Source organism: Arachis ipaensis, chromosome B3 (assembly GCF_059453495.1).
Source record: "Arachis ipaensis isolate K30076 ecotype BB chromosome B3, ASM5945349v1, whole genome shotgun sequence".
NCBI classification, from domain to species: Eukaryota; Viridiplantae; Streptophyta; class Magnoliopsida; order Fabales; family Fabaceae; genus Arachis; species Arachis ipaensis.
This window is the reverse complement of record NC_142438.1, coordinates 108,872,918-108,887,119: the sequence shown is the minus strand read 5'-3', so window position 1 is coordinate 108,887,119 and position 14,202 is coordinate 108,872,918. Positions and strand designations below refer to the sequence as shown.

General features: G+C 34.4%; 1 protein-coding gene across 3 annotated transcripts; it reads right to left on the bottom strand.

The window, feature by feature from the left end:
- Positions 1-7,052: 7,052 nt before the first annotated feature.
- LOC107630739 (WRKY transcription factor) lies at positions 7,053-11,723 on the bottom strand. 3 transcript variants are annotated; one of them, XM_088509121.1, is made up of 4 exons: positions 11,330-11,723; positions 10,373-10,441; positions 10,153-10,213; positions 7,053-9,829 (listed from the first exon to the last, which is right to left on the bottom strand). In XM_088509121.1, the coding sequence occupies exon 4, from the start codon at positions 9,559-9,561 to the stop codon at positions 7,513-7,515; it is 2,049 nt and encodes a 682-aa protein (XP_088365247.1). In that variant the 5' UTR covers positions 9,562-9,829; positions 10,153-10,213; positions 10,373-10,441; positions 11,330-11,723; the 3' UTR covers positions 7,053-7,512. The 3 variants fall into 3 exon arrangements, with proteins under 3 accessions (XP_088365247.1, XP_016189441.1, XP_016189443.1); XM_016333955.3 differs by having other exon boundaries at positions 10,153-10,237; positions 11,330-11,702; XM_016333957.3 differs by lacking the exon at positions 10,153-10,213 and having other exon boundaries at positions 11,330-11,716.
- Between the last annotated feature and the right edge of the window lie 2,479 nt (positions 11,724-14,202).

Sequence of the window (14,202 nt, the reverse complement as noted above, 5' to 3'; positions counted from 1 at the left end):
TTGGCTTGAAGATGTGGCAAGGGTTGCCTGAGATGAGGGAAGAGTTCTGGTGGTTGGCTGTGATGAGGATGAAGGAGGTGCTAAACTTGTTGGGCTGGCAAGCTTCTTGAGCTGTGGATCATGTTGGGTTGAACAAATGGGCTTAGTGATTCCCTTGGGCCTGCCTCTAGGCCTTTTTGGCTGTGCTGCATTGTTGGACTGGGCTGAAGATGGTGGCTGTGTTACTGAAGTAGCTTTCCTCTTGACAGCTAGTTTAGGAATGGGCTAGAAAGAGGCAATCTTCCTTCCTCCCTTGGAAGCTGGAGGCTGTGATTTGGTGCTTCCCTTCTGTTCTTTGCCTTTGTTGCTAACCTTCTTTGAATGTTGGGCCACATAAACAATTGCAATTTACCACAACAATATTATGCTTAAGACAGACCAATACCTAGCAAGAAGAAAAATTAAAAATATACCAAATCCTCAATGGGTTTAGGGCATCTGCTTTTGTTGTGTCCAACAGATCCACATATAGAGCACCTTTGTTTCTCCCCCTTCCTTGACAAGTGAGTGCGGCTGCTCTGTTCTTCATCTCCAGCAGCTGGTCTCCTCTTTTTCACTGGCCTGTGACTAGGTCTTCTATAGGGGGTGGCATAACATCAGGATGTGCTATTCTCTCCTAAAGATCTGGTCCGTTCAACGGGTGTATGACTGACTCGTAGCACCTCAAGTACGCTTCTTTCTTATAACAACCATCCACAAAAGGTTCCAAGTCAAGCCTTTGAATTTGATGCAACTAATAGCATGACACAAGGTATGCCACTCATCTGCCACCTTCTACATGAACATTCATGAATGTCTAAGTCAACAGCAAACTTGTCTAATCCGTTAACAACCTCATATTTCTGAACTACAAACCAGTATGGCCGCCACTCCCCAGCTAACCTAGACATCCTCTCCAACCTGATTCTAATCCTAGGTAAGATTGTCCCTGAATAATTATGCGCAAGTTCCCTATTTTCTGCCCACCTAGTCATTAGTAACTATAACATCGTATAACATCGTAACTATAGGCTTCTCTCTAGCATCAATTATGGCAGAATTAAAGCTCTCAGACATGTTGTTAACCAGTGTATCTACTTTAGAGTTAAAGGTGAACCTAGATCGAGACCAATACCTAGGAGGGATAGCATTTAGGTACCGAAAAGCTTCCTGATTCATAGCTTTCACTTCGGCTATGTACCTCTCCCAATCCTTCTAGTGAGTCACCTTAGCACACTTTCACATCAGTTGCTTCAATTTTAACCCTGGAAACATTTTTCTGAAGTTGCTGTATAAGTGTCTCACACACAATCGATTGTCCACTCCTGGTATAACATCCTCGTAGGTTGGCAACAAACCCTACACCATGAAATCAACGAGCATATAGTTAGGGAGACTTGAGAGTTGCAATAATTCACAATGTAAATGAAGTGAAGTATGCTTACTTTCTATTGGTCAGACATGAAGGTGGATCTTTCCATCTTCTCAAGCCCAATATCAGATGTAAGATGACTTAGAAACCAAGTCCACGAGTCCTTGGTCTCGGCCTCTACAACCGCATATGCAATGGACATCATTTGATCATTCGGATCCCAACCAATTGCAGTGAGCAATTGTCCTCCCTAGGGTGTCTTCAAAAAGCAGCCATCTAGACCAATGAAGGACCTGCAATGCTGGAAGCTCTGCTTGCATACTTCGAAGCACACATAGATCCTCTGGAAGATGCAGTAATTGGTCATGGATGAGGTTGGTGCTTCATTATCAAGATCTGGGGACCTCTGCACTTGTATGCGAACAAAGGAGCCTAGATTTGCCCTCAAGAGCTCATGTCCATAGTCATAAATCCTCTTATACTGCTCTCGGAAGGTTCCCTAAATTTCATCCAGTGTAATCTGCTTGGTCTTACTTGCCATTGACTTAGTGACAGTCAAGTTCCACTTTTTTTTATCCTTTGAAATTAACTCCCTTATCTTCACCTTGAGATTTGCTTCAACCTTCTTTTTAAATGCCTTGCCAAGCCATTTCGAGTGTAAAATCCCACCCTATGTGCTTGAGTACATGTGTGAGTCAAATTCATGCTGCGGAGCTTCCCAGTATCCTCATCTCCGATTTTTGCAGCATACAACTAAAAAGGACAATCTCTCGAACAAACAGCCCTAACCCTCTTCAGATCACACTTCCTAAACCTGATTGCCTTTGCGGTTTGCACAGCATAAGCAGTCACAGTGTCCTTGAACTCCTCCCCAGATGCATACATTGTGCCAACTTCCCACTTGTATTTATTCATATCCTTTTGTGCCTTGTGAACTGGATACCTCACTCCCTGATGCTCTGAATCGGACCCCTCAGCCCCAACCTCGTGGTCCAAATCTAACTCATCATTGTTTTCTCCCTCGTCATTTTCAAAGTCCTCATTTGCTACACCCTTCTTTTTCATAGCCCTGCGTTTTTTATTCATGACTTTCACATCTTAAAACCCACTTACATCAGGATCAAGATCATCATCACTATCGGTAAAGTGCGAATCATCTTCACTGTCGTCCTCTTCTCCAGATGGTTTATACTCTGAATCGAGACTGTCACTATCACCAAAATTACCACACTCAACTTCCTGATTAACTTCATTGTCCCTCTGCTCTGCCCCAAAATCAGCAACACTTGGTTCAGATTGGTTTCGCCTTTCCTCTACTCCACCATACACAACCAACTCTTGCCCCTCACTTATGTCAACCATCCCGTGTTTCTCCCCAACATCAATGTAGCTAGCAGCAGAAAATACGTCTTCCTCCTCAACCTTGTGGACAACATACAACTCTACATAGTCTCTCAACTCTGCTATTTTACACATGGCAATCGAATCCACATCACCTTTAAGCAACTTCAAAATTTCCTCCATGTCTTCATGTGTCGAATCCTTGAACCACAATGATAGGATATTCTACTCCACATAACAAAATTGCTTTAGCTCCGCATAGGCTTCAAATACGGACCACCGATCACCATCAATCTCTTCTATCACTATTGTTTCTCCTCCCACATACTGTAATGGACCATTTTGATAAGTAAACCATCCTCCATGGTAGACTTTCACTTTAAAATAACCCATTGTCTTTTCCAACACCCTGAGTAAATTACTATCAGAACACATTACCATATTGCAACAATAGAAAAAAATAAAAAGACAAATCACACAGACCTCCCTATTTTACAGTGATGCTAATCCCTAGTCTCAACACACATAGCCTCTTTTCAACCATCAACAGACTACCAAAACCTAAACCTTCTAACCCGAAACTAACCACTACGAGGAGAGCTACTATAGTCAAAGGAAGGAGGAAACTCATACCTACGCAAATCCTGCAAGTACTGCTTGACCGACTGTTCACGTCCCTTCCTTCCAGTTTCTCGAACTCGCCTGCTCTCTTCAGTCTAACAACAGCTTCCGTCCTTTCCGATTCTGGGTTAGGGCACGCTGCAATCGGTTTAGTTTACGAAACGTTGTGATTAATGTTGTGGTTAACGTTGAGGGTTTACATCAAATTAGAGACATCAAGTGTTTCGCCCGCAACACTAAAGCTGAAAAGGGTAGCTTCATCATTTATAAAAAAAAAAAATTATTAGAAAGGACGATTTTAAATGGAAATGCAACATTAAGGGCGATTCTAAATAAAAAATTAGATCAAGGACATTTTCGATTCTGACCCTCAAAATTAAGGACCAAAACAATACTTACCCCTTATTATTATTAGGGCAAAACACTCAATTAAGTCAAGGGGAGAAATTTTTTACACAAATCCGCCAAACCAAAATTCGGTTCATGAATCAACCAAGGCATGTTTATATGTAATTCAAACCAACTAAATTCGAACTCAACTTTCACATAATTCGAACCATGTTCATTCGAATTATACACAATTGCACACACACACTAATTTGAATCAACCTGATTCAAATTACACACAGTAATTCGAATCAGGGTGATTCGAATTACACCCATGCACGCGTTCTTAAGTAATTCAAATTTGTCTGATTCGAATTATTCATGGTATAATTTGAATTATACTGTTAAAAAATTAATAATTTATTAAGAAAATTTTATTAAAAAAATTAAAAAAATATATATTTTATTTCATACATAAAAAAAGCTAACAAAATATTTAATTACGAGACTTCTTTAAAATATTAATGAGCTATCAATTCGAATTCCATACAATACTAATCTTTGTCCATTTTTAATAGCTCATGAATATTTTTTAAAAAAATGACTTAAAAAATGTTATGAGTACTATAAAAATTTGTAATGTTCTAATGACTTAGGTAAATACATGCATGTACTCAAATTTTAAATAAAATACTCTACATAGTCAATAATAATTTAGAAATTAAAGAAAATATTTTATTCCATACAAAACAATTAAAAAATATATTTTATTCTATACAAAATAATTTTAAAAAATGGCTTAAAAGATGTTATGAATATTATAAAAGTTTGTAATATTCTAGTGATTTAAATAAATACATGATAAAAATATATTTTCTTTAATTTCTAAATTATTATTGACTATGTAGAGTATTTCTTTAATGTCCTAAGTCATTAGGACATTACAAATTTTTATAGTACTCCTAACATCTTTTAAGTCATATTTTAAATTAATTTTCATAGAATAAAATATTTTTTTGTGGTATAATTTGAATAAATTTATTAAAAAATATTCATGAGCTATCAAGAATGGGCAGAAGAGTATTGTATAGAATTCGAATTGCTCACCATATAATTTGAATCAGAGTGATTCGAACTTCTCCATGGTAATTCGAATCATGTAATATCTCACCATATAATTTAAATAATTTTATTAAAAAATTATTATGAATATTTTTTAATAAATTTATTTAAATTATACCACAAAAAAATATTTTATTCTATGCAAATAATTTAAAAAATAGCTTAAAAGATGTTAGGAGTACTATAAAAATTTGTAATGTTCTAATGACTTATGACATTAAAAAAATACTCTACATAGTCAATAATAATTTAGAAATTAAAAAAAATATATTTTTATCATGTATTTACTTAAATCACTAGAATATTACAAACTTTTATAATACTCATAACATCTTTTAAGCTATTTTTTAAAATTATTTTGTATAGAATAAAATATATTTTTAATTGTTTTGTATGAAATAAAATATTTTTTTAATTTCTAAATTATTATTGACTATGTAGAGTATTTTATTTAAAATTTGAATACATGCATGTATTTACCTAAGTCATTAGAACATTACAAATTTTTATAGTACTCATAACATTTTTTAAGCCATTTTTTTAAATTATTTTGCATAAAATAAAATATTTTTTGTAGTATAATTTAAATAAATTTATTTAAAAAATTATTTAAAAAATATTCATGAGCTATTAAAAATGGACAAAAGAGTATTGTATGGAATTCGAATTGATAGCTCATTAATATTTTAAAGAAGTCTCGTAATTAAATATTTTGTTAGCTTTTTTTTATGTATGAAATAAAAAATATATTTTTCTAATTTTTTTAATAAATTTTTTAATAGATTATTAATTTTTTTAATAAAATTTTCTTAATAAATTATTAATTTTTTAACAGCATAATTCAAATTATACAATAAATAATTCGAATTACTTGGGAACGCGTGTATGGGTGTAATTCAAATCACCCTGATTCGAATTACTGTGTGTAATTTGAATCAGGTTGATTCGAATTAGTGTGTGTGCAATTGTGTATAATTCAAATGAACATGGTTTGAATTATATGAAAGTTGAGTTCGAATTTAGTTGGTTCGAATTACATATAAATATACCTTGGTTGATTCATGAACCGAATTTTAGTTTGGCGGATTTATGTAAAAAAAATTTCCCCTTTGCTTAATGGAATGTTTTGCCCTTATTATTATTATTAAGAAAAAAAATCAATTGCATGCTAACTAACGTTGCAAATCTTTTGATGCAGCTAAGAAATATCCAAAATTTAATTAAAATGTAATTTGTATTGTCGACTTATGTAACTTGAAACACTTAATGGTGATTATTGATTTGTAATTACTGATGAGTAATATTTTTTATGTTTAATTAAAAAAAAATATTTTGCTATAAAACATTGTGTATATCATTTGTGTATATTTTGATTTTCTTTAACAATAAATTTTGATATTTAAACTTGTTTATAAATTTTTAATGATAAATTATAGATACAACAACAACATCAAAGCCTTGTCCCACTAAGTGGGGTCGACTACATGAATCAAACGACGCCATTGTGCTCTGTCATGTATCATGTCTACAGAGAAACCGTTTACATGTAGATCTCGTTTGACCACCTCATGGATGGTCTTCTTAGGTCTTCCTCTACCTTTTGCCCTTTGTCAATCTTCCATCTCATCCACCCTCCTGACTGGATGTTCTATCTGTCTTCTTCTCACATGTCCAAACCCTGAGACGCGATTCAACCATCTTTTCCACAATGGATACTACTCCAACTCTCTCCCTTATATCTTCATTCCTTATTTTATCCAATCGCGTATGACCACTCATCCATCTCAACATCTTCATCTCTATCACACTCGACTTATGTTCGTGAGACGCAATTCAACCATCTTTTCCACAATGGATACCACTCCAACTCTCTCCCTTATATCTTCATTCCTTATTTTATCCAATCGCGTATGACCACTCATCCATCTCAACATCTTCATCTCTATCACACTCAACTTATGTTCGTGCTCCCTTTTAACCGCCCAACATTCCGTACCATACAGCATAGCCGGTCTTATAGCGGTGCGATAGAATTTACCTTTAAGTTTTAAAGACACTTTTTTGTCGCATATAAAACCAGATGCACTCCGCATATATTAAATTTTTAATAATTTTATTTTATATTTAATTAAATCAATTTAATCACAATTTAATTCCGGTTAGACCATTTAACCACTGATTCAGCCACTCCACCACTCCACCGATTCATTAACCGGTTCGACTCTCACATCCTACATTAGCACATACAATGTAAAAGACAACAGTGTCTATTAATAACAACAGAAATTGCCAAATGGGAGCAACAATAGTCCAGTAGGCTGCAAGCCTGACAAGCAGTTCTCTAGAGTAAACTATAAAATAACACAACATACGAACTAGCTTTATTATGAATAGAATACAATGGCACACTGACAGACCTTATAGGTAGCAACCAGCATTCCAAACCTGCTAGACGTTTTATCAGATGTAATATTTACAGACACATGAACAAGGAGAAGACGAAGAGCAACACGCACTACCTAATCAAAAGTACACAGTCCTACCTTGATATAAGCCCCTCCATAAGATTGTTTATCAAACAACTTGGGTAATCTCTTCATTAGAGAGTAAACCCAATCGCCAACAATCCGACATCAAAGGGAGTAACCATGAAACATGTAGATAATAAATATGCCAATTATGGAACCATGAAACAGAAACGATGACTAGCCTTAAATCCAACTCCTGGGCATGATGTAGCCTTTAACAGCTTCAGATGGATCATTGGCAACGCCTTTCCCACTGCTTGAGCCACGAACAGAACTCCCTGATAGCATTGCCATCAGACTTCCACCATGCACCCTACCTTCAGGAACAGTGAGTGATGGCATGTGACTTCCTTCCTCGGCAGGGACATTAGAGCTTGCAGCTTCATATTGTTTAATATCAGAGTAAGTCCCCGGAGCAGCATTGCCAAGGCTGCTTGTCACTTTCATCATACCCATATCCATGTCTTTGGCAAGGAGTACCCGCTTTAGTTCATCTGGATTACTAGAATGAGGATCCTGAACAGTTGATCCCAGAGAGACACCACCATGAACCCTCTTATCATGCACTTGTCCACTATGAAGTGCACACAGACCAGTTTTCCCCCTGGCAAATGAATTACAAGGACCATCTGGTTGGATGCCAAATTCTGACCCAGGATGGCCCCAAGAGCATCTCTTGCCACCCCCATGTGCCTTGCAAAAGTCGGTGCTTCCTTGTGCACTCTTTCCGCACCCTTCAAACTTGCATCTCTTCCCACCGCCATGGCGGACACAATGATCAGTCCGTCCTCTTGCGCTCTTTGTACAGCCAGGAATAGCACACCTCTTTCCACCGCCATGTGCCACACAGAAGTTGGTCCCTCCATGCACGCTTTTACTGCAAACTCCACCACCTTGGTATGTACAGCGTTTTCCTCCACCATGGCCCTTACAAAAGGGGGTGCTTCCCTCGGCACCCTTGGTGCACCCGGGGGCTGTACACCGTTTCCCCCCACCATGTGCTTTGCAGAACATTGTGCTCCCCTGGGCCCCTTTTGTGCATCCAAGAGCTTGGCATCGACGACCTCCCCCATGTGAGATGCAGAGACCTGACAGGCCTTCTGCACTCTTGGTACAATTTTCTCTCTGGCATCTCTTGCCACCCCCATGACGAATACATAATCCAGATTTCCCCCTGGCAGCTCGGGTACAACTTTCGTGACTGCATCTTCGGCCACCACCATGGGCAATGCAGAAATCTGTACGCCCTTCTGCACTCTTTGTGCAACCAAGGAATTCACATCGCCTGCCACCTCCATGGGCCTTGCAGTACACAGTACGACCCTCAGCTCCTTTGTGGCACCCAGGTTTCTGGCACCTCCTACCACCTCCATGAGATATACATCGGCCAGAAGCACCTCTGGCTCCCTTTCCGCATCCCTCAACTTGACATATCTTTGTATTGTTGGAGCGATGTACTGGTTGATGATGCTGTGTTAGCCCGGAAGTACAAGTGACTGAACTTTTTGGTCTGCTCGATGAGAGGTCCTGAACAACGGGACTATGATCAAACTGCTTTGCATTTGGTTTTAAAAGGACACCAGTGTCTCTATCTAAAGAGGTATTTGATGATGGGAAAAGCCCGGGCTTCCAGTTACATGATGATGATCCCTCTTCTGTATTTTGTGTCCCAGTGAACACCAAAGGCATCTCCATGTTCAACTGAGGAGGTGTTGGACTTAGATGAACACTTGTAATATCCGATTCACAGCGCCCAGTCAAAAGACTCAACTCCAAATCAAACTTGGGCTGCAGCTCCATTGTCTTCAAATTTGAACTAACAAGTTTGTTTGGGCTCTGTACTTTCTCACATCCAAGATGAAGAGAGAAGTCCAAGTCAAGATCCATAGATGATTCTTCGTCAATATCTTTGGCTGAAGATATAGCAGTGCAAGCAATGGTTGAGCTCCCCTTGCTGTCTGAGGAACTTGTTGAACGGCCAAGCCCAAGAGACAAGGAAGAGCCAGCTCTCTGACCCATGCTTCCATCAATCAGATCCCACTTCCGTTTAGTTCCCTTGCAGGAGAGCATGCAGGAAGGAATTGAAGAACCAGGGGAATCGAGTCGTAAAATGGTATCTGTACCACAATAATCAGCTCCACTTCGTTCAACTTGCATAGAATTGCTCAAAATCTTGAATGCATTTGCAGAATGTTTTGCAGCAAATCCCAAGTTCTGGAACCTTGCATCCATGAAACAATTGTAGAAACAATATCCAATTCTATCTATGAATTTGAAAAGAACAGCCTCCTGACTTCCGGGTAAAAGATATGTATATATACAAAGTTATGGGTTAGATGCGTCTACAAGAGAACAAAGCACCCCCACTTACAAATCCTGAAGTGTCCTGTCGATCCATATGATATATAGAAGATTACACTGTGGTTAAGCTCAGTTGTTGTAAGTTCAATTAACCCAGTAAAATCTGACTCCTCCTGTATACGGCATGGAAACAATCATCCTGTTCACAACAGACCCAAATTTCAGAACTGAAACTTTGCCATAATGGTAGAAGCAATTCCGAGTAAAATGGGGCAACTTTTAACGCAGAAAGAAATGCAGTATCATAAAGTAAAAGAATATAATTTTTTAACACTAAAAAATTAAGACATGAAAAACCTTTGGCCCAAAAGCTTTTCAAAACCGTTCTGCAGTTTAAAATTAGAATGAAACATAAAGAACAAAGAATATAGACTAATCTAGAATATCAAAAGATGTCATAAGCAATTGAAAGGAACTGTTATTTAAAATATATATCAAAAGGAAAGAGAAGGAATTTGATACCAGCACTGATGTTTCAGTTCAGTTTTGACGACATCACGCTGGCATGGTTTATAAACTTCAGCTATGTCATGAAATTTCGAACGAACTGGGTTTTGAAACACAATTCGTTACAACCCCCCATATAAAAACTAGGGAAAACACAGAAGATAAACAACCATATATGACTATAGTTATCTAAGTTGAAGATTATGAGAATAAGAGAAGGCGAAGTTGAGTAAACCTCGTTGGTTACTCCAAATAAAAACAGCAGAAGCGGCGAAAGAGAAGGCAGCAGCCGAACACCAGATACCTAGTACCAAGTGGAACCATTAGGAAATTTTATGCAAAAACCACAAAAACATAAGCATAACAGCTAGGACATAATATCAACATCACACCTAATCTAGAAGCTATAACAAAGCATTGGATTCTTAAGCAGCGCTCACACCAAATGGAATGCTTATATTACTTTGAAATGTAATTAAATTTTCAGAATGACCACACCACATAAACCAAAAAACAATAAATAATAAATGAATAAGAAGGTAGTACAAAATTCAATTTATTTTCTACACTTGTTCAAACTTCTAAGGCACAAAATAAATCAACGGTAAAACAGATTAAGTTCAACCAAAAGGAGAACACGGAAAAGTACAAACACCTAACTTGAACAACACATAAAACTTCAATTAACGAAGAGGAAAACATGCATAAAATTGGTTTACGAGGAGGAAGACCCAACCCAACCTAACACGATAACGTGGATATGAGATCTACATGACGTTATTCCACGTTCCGTACTCCAAACGAAAAAATATGAAACAAGGAGGAAAAATTAAATTGACTGGAGAATTAGCCAAAATAACTTACCCAGCTATGCTGAATTTGATCCTATATCGCTAAAATAGAAATTACTCAAGGTAAAAACAGTTATAAATAAACGAAAATGATCGAAATCGTTCCCAATCTTAATGTTTCTTCTTGCCAATTATTGAAAGGAAGGGGGGGGGGGAGTTCGGGAAGAAGGAAGAAAGTTTTGGCGATTGTTTAATTTGATTCAGTCTTGATAGTTGGGGATCTTGAATAAAAATCGGAAATCCTGTTTTATCAAGAATTGAGAAGAATAAAATAGCAATTGGAGGGAGAGAGAGAGAGAGAGGAGGGCATGGAATAGGATAGAATAGATGTAGTAGCTTACCTTAGCTTCCCCGACTGGAATTAAATTCGATTTGGATGTGAAGAACAGAGAAGCAGGCAACAGCTGCCTGCTATGGCCTCAGACTTATCGTATTGGAATTTGAAAGGCGGCAATTACACTTTACACAGAGAGACAGAGAGAGGGGGATATATATTAATATAAACGAAGAGGAATGAAATTATAGAAAAGGGAAGTGAGCAGAGAAGAGAAGAGGCCGACAGAGAACGGTGGGGAGTGACAGAGGGAATGAAGGAAGGAAAGAGGCGTGTGCTGTGTGCTGGTCTTGTGTTGTGCGAGTTGTGACGCTACAACCAAAATTAATACTCCCTCTCCCCCTACTCTCTCCTCTGTCCTTTACTGCCACTCTAGGGTTACACATATCTCTTTGGAAAATAATAAAATGGGATGTTAATTAATTTTTATTATTTTAATTAACAATAATTAGTTTCTTATCTTTACATTTTATCAAATTTTAAGAGAAACTTAATCTCGTTTATTTCTCCTCTTAATATTTTTTTTCCTTTTTCTACAATAGTATAATAATTAATTTCCATTGATTTATAAATACCTCAGTCAAAGAAAAGTTCTAGCATGATAATTCTTCTGTTTTTTTATGTCCAAATTGACTATTCTAATTATCAACATTGGATTAAAAGAAAATAAATTTCTATTGTTCGCCCCTTTTTACATTTTTGTTTAAATGTATACTATAAATATAAATAATTCAATATTTTTGCAAACATAATAATATATAATTAAGTATTTTCTAAATTATTTTTGTACAAGAAATACATATATAAATTAAATTTCTAACTATGATACTCTTCAAACCTTTTATTCTTAATTTAGAATTATGTGTTCGATTCTTATTATCCTCATTCTTAATTTCTTTGGTTGAAATAATATGATTATATTTTTTTTAAGATGTTATTCTTATTTTATATTTGAATTAACATATATTCTTTTAACGTTAGATAGAATTGAGTTCATTTTCCCTTCCTAAAAAATTGGATTTTGGATAATAAAATTATTATATTTTGTTTTTAGAAACATTATTTATTTTTAATTTATTTATAAAAAATTCTTATAGTTGTCATTATGCTAAAAACTAACTATCACCTTTAATTTACATTTAAAAAAAAAAAAAACTTGACATGGATATGCCAGTATATAATAAGATAAATAAACAAAAAATTGTAATATATATTTTTTATTTTCTAATTGATCAATAATATAATTCCACTTCTTTAATTTACTTTATCATGTTTGTTGAATTTTTGTCTTCGATCTTAACAATTATTCTAGTTAATATTTAAACTTTTCATAATGATATATTTTTCTTGTCGTCAAATTCTTGAATTCCTTAATTCTAAAATTATTATGTTAAATTATTAACAAAATATAAAGATACTTGAGAACACAAGTATAGTTAGATCTATGAGCATGCATGACTATTGAAAGATATACACTGATTTTAAGTTTTGACACAATTCTTGATTATTAGTTTAATTTGTTATTCTTGATTTTAATGCGTGATTTAATTTTTCTCAATCAAAATATGCTAAATTTCTATTAAGCTAGATGATTTAAGAGTAAGAGTCATTACGATTTTTTTGCATATTAGGGATAAAATCCTGATATTCTATTATGTTAGCTATTAGTTTCTATTAAATAATCATAAAATAATATTTGTTTTATTTTTATTAAGATGTAAAAACAAATAAATAATGTTAACTTATTTTTAATCTAATAATAACAACGAGATCACTATATATATAAGTCAATACTAAATAGCTAATATAAGTACATTACGCTTTTGCTAAGTAGATAATGACTTTTAAACAATGTGAATAATAGGTTTTAAAATTGACCCAATAAAGTAAAAAAGATACTTTATCCCAAATTACCTTCTAAATTTTAACATTAGGATAACCATTTGCACACCTAGTGAATTGAATATCCAGTCGTTATTAACTATGCATGAATAAATCGAATCAAAAGAAATAACCATCTAATTAAAAATAATGATCATAATCATCTGCATACCTATTGTATTAAACATCCATTGTTCACATTGTTTAGACAATAAAAAATATAGAAAAATATAGATAAACAATGAAAATATTAAACAATATGAATAATAAATATATTAGATGTTCAATTTACTAGACGTGTAAATAGTTATTCTAATATTAAGATTTAAATAAATAATTTAAAAATATAATATATTTTTATTTTATTAAATTAATTTTAAAATTTATTATTTACATTGTTCACACAAATCATTATTTACCTAGTAAAGTAGGTGGATAAATTTCCTGATACTTGTCTCTATTGTTATCGTCACCAACCCACTTTGTTTTTGGTATGTTTTCAATTAAATGGAACACGAGGAAAATATTGTTTGGAATTTTAAAATGGACATTATTACATACACATTATAGAATGGTAGAATAATATACAAATTAAAGTTTCGATGTATACTAGTAAATAAAATTTGACTTTTTAACGTATTCTTTGTGCATTTAATTTATTAAAAACGTAAAATATTTATGTTTTTATTAGCAATTCAATTTGTAATATTTTTAAATAAGGTTCTTAACATATTTGTTAGTAATATAAGATATTTTATAAGTATATACAAATAATACCCCCTCCCAAAATAGGAAAACATGAATGGCAACTTTTACGAAGCTTTACTTTTTAAAGATAATTTATAAAAGTTAACTTTAAAAAATTAGTTTTTTGAAAATTATAATATCTATTTTTAGTGAATAAAATTGAGAATGATTTACAATAAGAAAAAATACAATAATTTTATTTAATAAAATAACTTTTGAATATTAAAAATACTATAACAAATATAAATATAA